Here is a 13,158-nt window from a genome sequence, read left to right on the forward strand (position 1 = left end):
TCCCGGGGCTCAGGCGGTCCCCGGCGGCGGCGATGCGCTGCTGCTCTCGCTCCGCCGTGCCCAACGCGCCACCCTTTGCTGACAGGTGCTGCTGGCACCCCTCCTCCGCGTGGTTCTTCTTATAACTGAAACAGGTTTTCTATTAAAAAATAGAAAAATGGGCATTAATGCCTGTCTTACCAGAACATATGGTTCCTCTGTCGCTGAGTATTTCCTTTTTTTTTGAGGAACGGGACTATCGCTGCTCCTGGGTTTCAGTGAAATAAACACATTCAGGTGCCACAGAAATGAACAGCAAAGCGACGGAACACACTCTCGTAGTTATTCCGTTTCTGTGAGAGTTCTGTTTACAGCAGTAGAGCAATTAGCAAGGCTCAATGTTTTCCTGTTCAGTCTTTTGTTGGGTATCACCTCCATGCCCACAAGCACAGGTTTTCATGTTCAGTACAAACCGCTGAAGCACATCAGACCCTCGGCACAGCATCAGGGAAACGTGCCGGAAAGCTTTCTTGTGTTCCTCTGCTTTCTCCACCCTTGATGGTGTTCCTACAAAGCAATGCTGCACAAAACAAAACCTTCCCTGAGGATGAGAAAAGGATCTTCGAAATTGGGCTGCTGTAGAGCTGAAAGTGCCACCGTCGTGGAAAAACTCTGCAACTGCACACTTGCATTCATCTTCCGAGCTCTGGAACAGAAACCTCCAGCAGCTCAGACCTGAGGTCACGCAGACATTCACTCACATTTCAGGGCCACTGTGATCTATTAAAATGAATGTGATCCCAGGAAACAGTAGAAGAGCAGCTGTGCTGTTAGCAGGCAGTGACTCCCAAAGGCATCCATTTGTGATACAATCACTATTAGTATTAACTATAGCAAAAGTTCTCTGAATTTTTTTTAGTAATTTCCATTTACAAAACTAAGAGTTAATTTCTCAACCTTATGTACCTTATTACATAATTTATATTAGGATCCACAAAGTTCCCAAAGGTGGAATAAGGATTAAATGGTTTGCTATATTAATTCAAGTTGTAATATTTATCAAGCAAAGGTAATTAGGTCATGGCAACTGGCTTTCTTTCTTTTTTTTTTTTTTTAAATACCTCTACCACATAATGATGGCTTTATCAAAGTTATCTTCTTTGGAGAGGAAAAACAATGTCAGTACTAGAAAACATAATTTCATTTTGGTCGTTGTTCAGTGCTGTTTTTTGTACTTTGCTTTAAAATGTTGATAAGGAAGAAAGAAGCAGTGATGCTCACAGAACTTGTGGTTGTTAACTTAAGGAGGGAACTGGGAACCAAGGCTTATGTTTTTATATACAGGCAGGAGAATTAAGAGAACATTAGTCACTACCAAGTTTAAAAAGGTGACTTTGATGCTTTGAAAAACCTATCCTAAATTTACCTTTCACACCTGTACAAGTGTCTCATGAGGCAACTCCTGCTTTTCTGGGTAAGCAACGTGTTTTGTGTCTTACAGTTTCCCCTGTAAATACTCCCTGTCCGCTGTAACTTAGTTGGGTTTTTTAAAACGATATCTCAAAATGCATTTTCTTGTAGTCCAGGTCTAAGTTAATGTCATATGTAACCAACATTTGACAAGGAAAACTCTACATGAAATTATCATTGTATTTATCTGTTCATAGCCGCTGAATACCATACAAATAAAAATTGCTGTGAAACATCACTGTGGGCACAGACACCATTAAAGTGCCAATACAATGGAGTGAAAGGCAAAGTTTCTTGTGTGTAACTGCTAAAAGAGGCCCTCAACCTGGAGTGTGTTCAAGTGGGATATCTTTTAGAATGACTTCCTAGTTCCCAAATTTTTGCCTGTTCCCTTCTCCCCCCCATGCTTACAGTGTAGTTGGTAACAAAAAGTTAAATTATATTAGCCTGCAACTATCTTTGAGGGAGTTTTATTGTCCTGTGAGGTGCAGATTCATCTCTTCCCTTCTGGTATCTATGTGCTCTGCCAATAAGAAACAGCACTTCAAGGGAAGTGACTTAGGCATGCACAGCATCAGGGTTCTCTTCATATCAGTCAGACATGACTGACCCCAGATCCAATGAGAAAATTACTAGGAAAGCAAGCAGATTATTACAGACTTAAGACTTATGTTTCAAGTTATATTCTCAGGGGTATTTTTTAAAGCAAAGCTATTAACTGAAATAAAGCCTGAGGGAGTTCTAGGGAAGCCTGAAACTAAGGAGGAATAAGAAGGACTCTGGTGCTTCCAAGTGGAGGGGGTCTGTCTTATAAATTTCATAAATTCCAAAATAAAATTTAAGATACAACAGAAGGACACAAATAACTTTCTGAATTAAAAAAAAAAGTTTTTCCTGTGCCAAATAGCAAGCCAAGAAGAGAGTCCTAACATGCCTCACCAACTGGATTGTCAGAAATACTCACTTGCAAGAGCAGAGATCTCCACCCTCACCACAGAGAGGAACGTGACTGAAGGTGATGTGCATTATATTTCAAATATGTACAGAAAGGAAAGGCACACACACTAATTACAGGGTGATCACCTTCATTAGCCAGCTATAGAAGTCCAATGACAAATTTGATCAGGACCCCAATTATAGGATGATGTTCCCACCACTCACTGAAACAAATATGATCAGATGTAACTTCAACCATGATTGCAGGGAAGCCAGAGCCCTTTTCCTCATCCTCTGACTTGTTTCATTCATTGCAGTTTTTTAAATACTTTGTTTTTTGTTCACAGGTACCTTTCCAGACCTGGTGGGTAAGGGAGAGATAGCTGAAAAAATCTGATGACAAAACTTAAAAGTCGCCCAACAATACCAAACCCATGGCAGAAAGGGCTGTTCTGGTCTATTCTATTCTATTCTATTCTATTCTATTCTATTCTATTCTATTCTATTCTATTCTATTCTAATTTTCCTTCAGTGAGCAGGATTCAGCATACTCCTGGGACAAAGTTTTCCGATGCCTCTTACTTGAAAACCAACTGCTACAGGTTTTTCTTTTAACTCTTGCATACTATCGTTCAAAACAGAAAATGTAATGACATAGAATAGAATTCTGAGATATCTCCCAAAAACATGCCTATGCTCAGATTTATCCTGCATCTGATGATGAAAAGCTGCTGCAAAATCTCTCCTCTTCAGCAGCAAATATGAGGTAAGATCTCAAGCCTTGCTTGCAGAACTCCAGGTATGGTCTTTACAAGTCATTAGTAAGCAGCTTGAATTTTCCCAAAAGTCTCAAGATTGAAACACAAACTCCTATATTTTCATGAAGAGGGGACCACTTCTGGACATGGTATCAGCAATGTGCCATTCAGTGTAAAGACAAGACTTTTTCACCAGGGAAAAATTATGTTCTCTCCCATGGCACAGAGCAAAAAAATCTCTCTTCAAGGTATAAAAGAAGAGTTCATTGCAAAATATTACCTCTGCCAGTATTAATATACTAGTCCTGTTCTGCTAAAGAAAGAGTGAGATGAGACCTATCACCACCCAGCATAGAACACAAACAAAAGGTCTGTATTTTTTATAGAGCAGGGGATCATGCCAGTAAGATTTCCTAAATAAACTGCTGGAAGGCATGATATCACATGGGAAAATACCCGGGCTCCAATTACAGAGAGAAATTCTTACTCAAGGCAGAAGTGGAGGCTCATAAAATACACTTTTAGAGGTGGAGGCTCATAAAATACACTTTTATTAGAGAGTTGCCAGGCTGTCTAAATCGTACTGGAATATTAAGTCAGTACAGCAGACACCCGAGTCACAATTAAAGAGAGATGGCATCATTTGCAATCATTGCTTTTTCCTCCCTCTTCTGAGTATTTTTACTGTGTGTCCTCTTTTATTTAGACTTTCTGATATGCTTCCTCTGGCTTGTAAATATATCTTTGAAGTGGTTGCATGACTGTGGATGGAGGGAGCTGGTGGGGTAGTGGGGAGACATCCCTTCTGGCTGCCATTGCACAGGGAAATCAGCCTAATCTGCCTCAGGAGCCACAGCTCCAGGAAGAAACACACAACAAACATGCCAGAAAGATATGGGTGGAGATCTCCCATTTCGAGTTTCAGCTCTGGAGCCATTCCAGGCCCAGCTTGTGCTCAAGGCATCTGTCATCAGACAGCAGCAGCACGATGGAAAAGTTCAGCTGTTTCCTTTTCCCTGGCTAAACCACAAAGCAGAGCCTTGGCTGCTTCCAGGCCTGGCTCCTTCTGCACCACTCTGTCACAGAGACAGAGCTCAAGTCTTTAGCTTGGCACCTGCGGTATTAGAGATCACAGAAAGTGGTTTTCCCCACTCAGGCAGCCTTAATGACCTATGCTACACCTGAAGACTGATGGCTTAAAATGTGAGAACAAGGAAATTTAATGTCATCAGTGCTGGATAGGAAACAACAACTGTTCAGAGCAGAGTACAACCCTTGTGGTGAGGGCTCCTCAGTGAAACCTCTGCCTAAGCATTCCATGCTAGTAACTGGGAGTGGTAATGGCTATGCACAGTTTGACACACACCACTCAAATACACAGAACGTGGAAGCAAGGGGAAAGAGGGGAATTGAAAGAAACACTTCACAGTCCAAACCTGCAAATAGGAGTAACAAATGACTCCTCAAAGTAAACATTCATTATACTAGAGAAAGTAATGCACACCCACAGCAGCATGTTCTTTTTGTTTGCATTAAGTCTTTTCACACTAGTCATTGCAAGTGACCACCAGAGCTGAGCACAAACTGAGTCACAAACATATTCAGTCTAAAAATTCTGACATCCTGTTTTATGCAAATACTCAGGGATCTGAGTACCCACTCCAAGCCCCATCCCTTCCCAAGACATTGTACTCCATCTGCCTGTTCTGCAGGGCATATTTGTGAAAGTGTTTCAAGGGTTTTATAGTAATATTCTTGTTTGGGTAACAGTCCTCCCTCCCTTCAAGGCGGTATAATGTTGTCTACCCTGTTACTGTTTTAGGCTGAGAAGAAAGGCTGCCAGAAGCATAGCAATGTGTTTGAGAGAAGGCTGACTCCTAAGATATTTTACATTTGATTCACGTAAAATTCACAAGCTGAAGCTGAAGGATGTTCCTAGAAGTTCTAACTCCTGGTTCAAGAGGTCTTGCAGTCATGCCTGGACCTTTTCCTTCTCTACAACATGCAGTTTCTACACATACCTACAAGATTTCAGTAACTTCCAGGGTTTTTTTTAAGGAAAGTGCTGAATTTTGAAGGAGCTTAGAAAGTCTTTCTCCAGTTTTAGTAAACTGACATTGAGGAGGGCTGAGAGTTCACAGGTTTCTGGTTTTGGGGGGGTTTCTTGGTTGGGTTTTATTTTTGGTTGTTTTTTTTTTTTTTTTTAATTATTGGTTGGGTTATTTTGTTTTGGTTTGTTTTTTGTTGGTTTTTTGGGGGTTTTTGTTGTTGTTTGGTAGGGTTTTTTTTTTTGTTTTTTTTTTTTTGTTTTTTTTTTTTTTTTTTTTTTTGTTTTTTGTTTTTTTTTTTGGTTTTTTTGTGGGTTTTTTTTTTTTTTTTTTTTTAAATTTCTCCATGAAGCTAACACAGGACTTATTTTTTATAACACAAGCACACTTGCTTATTTAAAGACATGGGTATTACTGGTTAACCAAGTTCATGGTAACAAGAACTCAAGATGAAAAAAAGTAGAAAAGGGAAAAGGCTGGTGATACCCATCTTCATGTAAATCAGCTCATGCAACACCATTTGTGATAGCTTGCATCGTACCAGGCACTTATGTCAAGTATAATCCTAAAAGGTGGGTGTGGAAAAACAAATTAACATGCCATCAGAAATTTAAACACATTCAGAAACTGAAAGCCACAGAAGGCAAATTAAGTAGAAGACCTAAGAGGGTATTAAAGAAAGAAAAGTATAAAGCAGCTTTCTACCTCCTGTTGTCCCCAGTTTAGGAAGCTACAGAACATTTGGAATCTTTCAGAAAGAAGGAAAAATTATAATTTTCTCCACAGGTAATTATATTGCAGAACCACCCATTAGAAGAAATTACTCAGTCTAAGGTCAACAATACTCAGTTACTCTGATAAACAAAAATGCTGACAGGGTTTTACATATGCAGCTGACGATCAGGTAGAGATGCATCTCAGGGTACAACTTACACACAAGGGATTTCTCATGTTTCACCTGACCATCGGATCCCAGTCACTCCTAAAGGAGACAGGATGCTGGGGCAGGTGGATGGGCAGTGCTGCTTGATGCTCCAGCTGCAGCCTGACAGGGCTGGAGCAGCTGCCAGACCCCTCAGGCTGCTTTTCCCAGGGCTGTGTCCCTCCTGCAGAACCCATCCCGCCGCACTGCTGGAGATGCCAGAGTCCGCGCTGCACAGGCAGTTTCCACTCTTCTTCCAGGAACTTAAAAAGTTCCAAAACATGTTTGGAAGGCTGAAAGATTTCATGCTTGCTCTCCAAGAATAAATTACAATTTCATGTACATGGTTTAGTAATTTGAAATAATAGCTTGGATGAGGGAAAAGGGAAAACTTGCAAACTCAAATGGCTTTTTATTTTGAATGAACATATAAGGCACGGTGAAATACAGCCAGATTGTAAGAAATGCCTAAATGCCATCATCTGGATAGGAAAGCACGAGTCTTTCAGAAGCTCTGCAAGTGCTCAGTAAGCTGGATGAGGACATGTACCAGTGATTCCAGTTTTACTTCTGTCCTCTCCTGAGCTCTACTTCAGATAATGAAGACATCATATTCTGCCGCTGAAAAGAGCAGAAAGAATTCCTTAGCTACAGATGACTTCCATGTGTTTTATTCAGTTTTTTTCCCTTTCCCTTCAGCATTAGTTCATCAGGTAATTTTTCGTAGTATTTTGTATTCATAGAAGCTGACTTGAAACCTGCAGAACTTTTTGAAAGCATTGTATCTACAGAAGTTATTAAAAGAAGAAAGCATTTTCCTAAATATTACTTTCTCCACCCAAATGATGATCTAACATGAAATAATTTGTTAATTTTTAAAATATATTTTCAAGCAATATGAGAATAACATTTCCTATGATTAGCAGATTACCAAGATGGCTAATTATCACCAACTATTTCTCATACTTGAGGATTTTTATGCCAATAAACACTTAACTCAAGAATCCCACAAGGCCTCAGTGTCTTGCAAGTGGAAACTATCTACTCACATTGATGAAAGAAGTATTACACTTCTTGCTAACCAAACAGTACTTCCTTCCAACACTCTTGACCTTTGTAAAATTGACACTTCTCTTTTAATGGTAGCATGATTAAGGGTGTAATTGGAGATCTGTATTTGATGATGCCTCTAGGGCAGGGTTCTCTTAACATCTGAAAAAAATAAAATAAAAGCCTCAAATGTTGCTTTAAGTAAATAAAAAGCAGAAAATCACAAAGGTAAACAGGTGTAAGAAAATGAAATTTTAATCCTTTCTCCTTTTAAAAAATATTTAATAGGTTGTGAAATACTTCCAGGAGTTCTGCCACTTCCCCTATTTATTTTCTGCAGAAGCGTGCACAGACTGAAATCCTGTGCATGACTGGTACTGCTAATTAGGCAGCTCTTTTTGCTAAGGTCTGCCAAAGGAAAGTAAGAAGAAATTCTGTGTAATATTTACTTTTTCCTAGTTATCAAAACTGAAAAGGAAAAGATATCAAAGGCCCTGCAAGTGGATTGAAGCATAAAATGAAGAAAGACCTATTATGTAGCTATTTGAATTGCCATTGTTGTTGCAATAATCTTTTACATGATGATATTTATGTGAGAATTCTCTTGATACACTCCAAAAAGTAGAAATGCCTTTGGATTTTTCCAATGGACAGGAATCATCAGTATCTCGTGAGGAAAAATAAAATGTTCTCAAAAGAGACTTCAATCCCTTTTTTTTTTCAAAAGCTGTAACCACACTTTTCCAGATTCCTGAATTTGAATATGACATAACATCAGTTTAAGTAAAGACATGGAAGACTGCTAGAAATAGTTTTCTTTTTTTTAATTCTAGAGGCTAAGAGGTAAAGAAATCGCATCAATGAATCATTACAGTTTGCCCATTTCCTTTAAAATTCCCAACACAAGTCTACCAAAGATCCTGGTATGCTAAAAATCAGAAGTATCTGTGATTCTAATTATATTCTACCTCCTTTATGAAAATCTGAGATGCAACAGGACATGTAAAACCCTCTCACACTTTTTTAGAACTGAACGAACTACCAGAAAATACTATATAAAAATTTAACATGTATTAAAATATAAAAAACTGCTTTTAAACAAAACATCATTTAAGCAATTTTACATAGTAACAGACAGATATTTGGGGTATTGCATCAATTCACTGCCAGCAAAGCCTCAGACCTCCCCACTCTGGCTACTGAATTTCTGCAGGTTTACGTCCTGCCTGCACAGACAAATACAGTCCAAAACTTCCAACTGCAGAAATCAGTGACTGAGGTTTTAATTAGTTCCTCATTTATCCACTTGTGTCCCATACCTTGAAACTTCATAATAAAATTCTTAAAATCTACCTGGTGTGAAAAAACTTGACTCCACATTTAATATTACTGAAGAGCTCTTGGCTCTCAGGATTACAAACAACTGATTTCAGGAACACCAGCCATGACAAAACTATCATTTCAGTATCTGACACAATTTACAGAAAGCCAAGGCAAAACAAAATTACCTGCCCCAGTCATCTTTTCTTCACTGCCATGAGAAGAGCTACACCAAGATTAATAAATAGATTTCTAGTAAGCTTAAGAACAAAATAAAGAATTGAGCTCAATAACACTTCTTAGGGAGCTGCATCACACATCCTACCATTGTAAGAGCTTCATGGGCTCTAATTTCTCCCACAAGAACTTCCATACTGCTTCCTAGGTAAAATATATAAGATGTTGCATTGTAGAGGAAAGACATTAAAGGGATCCCCACTGTCAGTATTTAAAATATTGAACATTTGAACTGATAACCCAAAGACTTGGCTGGGGCTGGGAAACATCTTCCCTGGGAAATCTTAAATTTCTCATGAAACAGACATGCTTTATATTATGCAGTGTGGAAAAGTTCAATTCCTAGAATGGCTAGAGAGCTACTTTGGGCAGTTCAGCATTTTATTAAAGCAGATAAATAAGTATGTCTTTTATCTCTTCTCCCAAACCTTACTTAAGTAGGCAATAAGCCTTGTTGAGCTTCACAGTACTTCCCCTGGTGGGATTAATCTTCAGTCTGTATCTTCTGCTACAGCGGTGTGATCCAAGCCATTTTAAGAGAAATTGTTTGAGTTGGAAAGGACCAAGGCTTATCTGGTCTGACACCCCTGCTCAAGCAGGGGTGACCCCAAGGCACATGGCACAGGATTGCATCCAGATGGCTTTTGAATTATCTCCAATGAGGGGGACTCCACAAACTCTCTGGGCAATCTGTTCCAGTGCTCAGCCCCCTGCATGGTAAAGAAGTTCTTCCTCATGCTCAGGTGGAACTTCCTGTGCATTGGTTTCTGCCTGGTGTCTCTTATCCTACTGCTGGGCATCACTGAGCAGAGCCTGGCTCCATCCCCTTCACACCCTCCCTTCTGATGTTTATAAACACTGAAGTGCCCTCTCTGTCATCTTTTCCCAAGGCTGAACAGACCCAGCTCCCTCAGCCTCTCCTTCTGAGAGATGCTCATCGCTCTTGTGGCCTCTGCTGGACCTGCCCCAGGAGCTCCACGTCCCTCTTGTGCTGAGGAGCCCAGAACTGGACACAGCACTCCAGATGTGCCTCACCAGGGCTGGGCAGAGGGGCAGGATCACATCCCTTCATCTGGCAGGGGTGCATTGGGAAGAGCTGGCAATGCTCTTCCCAAAGCACCCCAGGATGCCATTGGCCTTGGCCACAAGGACACTGCTGGCTCATGGAAGGCTTGCTGTTTACCAGGACACCCAGGCCCTTCTCAGAGAGATACTCTTGCCATACCTACAGATACTATATTGATCAAAAGACTAAAATCGGTACCCTGAATCCTGAGATGTTTCGAATTCGAGATATTTCCATGACACTATCTTGTTAAAATTTACACTAAAAATCAGTCAGAATGGAGATGTGCTCTATAATTAATAAAAAATAACTATATTCTCTGTGCAGTGTAATAATTTTACTGAACAAATAGCTCTAAGATGTATTTTTCATAATTTTTATATACAAAAACTATACCAGAAGAATAAAGCTTTAAGAAATGATTTTACAGAATATGTTGCAATTAATCATGGCATAACGTGTTCCCAGATATCAACACCGAACTCACAAATCAGAAGCATCTTCATGGAGCATTTGAAATGTTAACATGCTCTTCTCATCTTCACAAATAAAAATGATTTTTAAGATGCCCCACTCTTCAGCAGCACTTAGCTTTCACCCAGTACACATTACTTTACAAACAAGCACTGAAATCCTGAAGGTCTGATTTCGGGACAACATTCAGCATTGCCTCAGATGTTTATTACATGATAAATTAATTTACTAAATGGAAAGTTTCTCTTGTGTAATTCTTTGGGTAACTTAAACACATTTAGTTAAGGACAACACACAAATATAAGGTATCTTCTCCAAACAATGAGTTTGTGCTAACATGCAGAGTAACACTACTGGCGCAATTTAACTGTTGTAGCTTTTAAAGCATTTGCAAACCATAGCTAGTACATCTTCTCCTTGAATATTTGATTCAGGGGCTATAGCAGTTAAAATACAATGTTAGCATTTTCAAGGCTACATTAAATTAAAATGTAATCATACTAATCATAATTTACTTTTTTGTACCTAATTATTCCATTGTAGTCACATTTCATTAAACCAAACAGATAAACAAAGTTCAGAAAACTAAGTATGCTTGATTGTGCTTTATGAATTCATTCTAATGTGTCCCTAAAAATAGGCCAAAGAAAACCATCCCAAATTCACCAAACGGAAAAAATCTGTCATTAATCTATCAAAAAGCCCAAACCCTTGAGTTACCAACACATTAGCAAGAATAAAGTTTCTGAAATATGCAAGTGTGATTACATTTTGAATTTTGTCATTTTAAAGCCTTTACTTTCACTGATGTAATGTAATTCATTTTTACATCCCTTCTTGTTTTTCCTTAGATCACAGCAGAATTCAAATCTACAAGTGTGAGTGATTACCCACACTTACTCTAAATGGCAGACAACACAAGTTACAGAAACCTGGACCAAGACTACAGTAGTTATAAAATGCAAAACAAGGTTAACAGATATGCCTTCTTTAGGATAATACATTAGAAGGGGTTTAGGAACTCTGTATCAAAACTCATTTCAGATCATGTGGTGTTTTCTCCTCCCTTCCACAGGTCTATGAAATAAAGTGGTAAACATGTTTTCTTCAATATTCAGTTTAGTAAGAGTTTAGCTGGAAAATGATTATAGTTGCATAAATATAAAACCACATGATAAAGCAAAATATTTTAATTAGTAAGCCAATCATAAATAAATTCACCTAAAATTAACAGAAGCAGCAGCTATATTCCTTCTACATTGATACTTTTATCATGTTTTAATAGTCAACTTCATTGTCTAGCCTGGGACAGAACAATTCATCATCATCGAGCACTCAAAAATTCTGCACAATGAGCTAGGTCTTTTTTTAGTTACATTTTTTACATTTTCTTTACAAATGTAATACCTATGTACATTATATATTTTATTTCTACAATTGATTTACTTTACTGAAACTCTACAACTTTCACAGGGAATTTGCTGAAGTCTTTAGCAAGTATGAACCATTCCTTTTAAAAAGAAATTCATATAAACAACCAACATACATCACTGCCCTTTGACATCTCTGTTAAGGATTTGGATCTGGAAGGGCTACTATAACAAATGTAAGAAAAAAGGCTTTACCTAATTGTACATTTTGTTAAGAAATATCATCCCACATAGCTACATAAATTCACCAGCTTGCAATAAACAGAGCACCATACCGCTGCACAACTAGAAACGTGTACAAACCAATTTTAAAGTTTACTAGTGAAACAGCTTCATCACTCTTAGACTGAAGGAAATCTGCAAAATTCTTTTGGAAATGTATACTCCTTTAGCTGTAGAGCTTCCAAAACAGTGCTGGTCACTGTATATTGTGAAGAACAAGCATCCACTTCTGTAACTTCCCATATGGTTCTCTTGGCCCATGCTTCTGTTTGAAGTCAGACTTTTTCCTCTACCTCTTCCTTGGTCACTTACAAATCTGCTGTTGAATATTAAGTAGGAATTCATAATACGAGAAAGCTGCTTCTGTCCGATCCTCAATTAAATGCTGAAAAAAATCTGTTTTGGCAGGGTTCTCATCTCTGAAAGAATAAGGGAAGGTACTGAGCAAAATCAAACTTTTAGCAAAAAAATTCACTGCAAATTCAGAGGGATAAGTTCTAATAGATTGCTGACTGTGTGTCATTTGGACTATAAATTCAGTCCAAAGAGATTACAATTGCAAACAGTCCAAAGTCTAGGAAATCTTGAAGTTTGCAATACACTATCAAACAACAGCATCTTTTGAAGTATATAAAATGGTAGAAGAGCAGGTGAAATACAGCACTTAAGAGTATCTTGTAGAAACACAAAAAAGGAAATGTAAAAATTATTTTGTTTTTGAAGCTAACAAATATGCTGGTGGCAAGGAAAGAATGCAAAAACTATATTTCTGTTTACATGTAATCTCAATCCCCTCCCCAGACTTTCTTCCTTAGCAGCAGAATAGAAAAGGTAACATGTGAAAGACCTAGTATCCAAAATGATTGTCCCATAAAAATTTGCTGGGACACAGTCCTTTGTTTCGGTGTTGTGCAGCATCCAGCAGAGCTCTCCTACTTATTATGGTCTATCAGAAATTCCTGCAACTCCAGCAGCAGTCACAATGCCAACAGCTCAAGACCTTCAGTCCTATATTTCAGTATCATTTCTCTGAGCAAGTCATCATACTCTCTAAAAAGTGATCTCCTGCCCAGCTCAGTAAAACAAGTACTCTAGAAGTGAAATGTAATCTCAAGTATATACATTTTATAGAATTTAAAGCTCCTTAAGCAAGACATAGCTTGAAAATGCTTCAGAACTTGGCCATCTATCAGCTGCTGTCCTGTAGATCTCAGTAAAAAATACATACAATTCTTAAATCATCTAC

General features: G+C 38.5%; 2 protein-coding genes across 3 annotated transcripts in view; both read right to left on the reverse strand.

Moving 5' to 3' along the window:
• MCUB (mitochondrial calcium uniporter dominant negative beta subunit) overlaps positions 1 to 675 on the reverse strand; it is a 46,307-nt gene extending 45,632 nt beyond the window's left edge. Inside the window, 2 exon segments of the mRNA XM_031066490.1 lie at positions 181 to 314; positions 576 to 675. Coding sequence (XP_030922350.1) covers positions 181 to 314; positions 576 to 675 — 234 coding nt within the window.
• A 9,466-nt stretch (positions 676 to 10,141) lies between these two features.
• Positions 10,142 to 13,158, reverse strand: part of SEC24B (SEC24 homolog B, COPII coat complex component) — a 40,561-nt gene continuing 37,544 nt past the window's right edge. The window contains exon 23 of one of the 2 annotated variants that reach the window (XM_005418163.2): positions 10,142 to 12,331. In XM_005418163.2, coding sequence (XP_005418220.1) covers positions 12,217 to 12,331 — 115 coding nt within the window. In that variant the 3' untranslated portion in view covers positions 10,142 to 12,216. The remainder of the gene's footprint in view (positions 12,332 to 13,158) is intronic. The other variant, XM_031066362.1, reaches the window with a different exon arrangement.

Source organism: Geospiza fortis, unplaced genomic scaffold (genome assembly GCF_000277835.1).
Source record: "Geospiza fortis unplaced genomic scaffold, GeoFor_1.0 scaffold11, whole genome shotgun sequence".
Classification (NCBI taxonomy): domain Eukaryota; kingdom Metazoa; phylum Chordata; class Aves; order Passeriformes; family Thraupidae; genus Geospiza; species Geospiza fortis.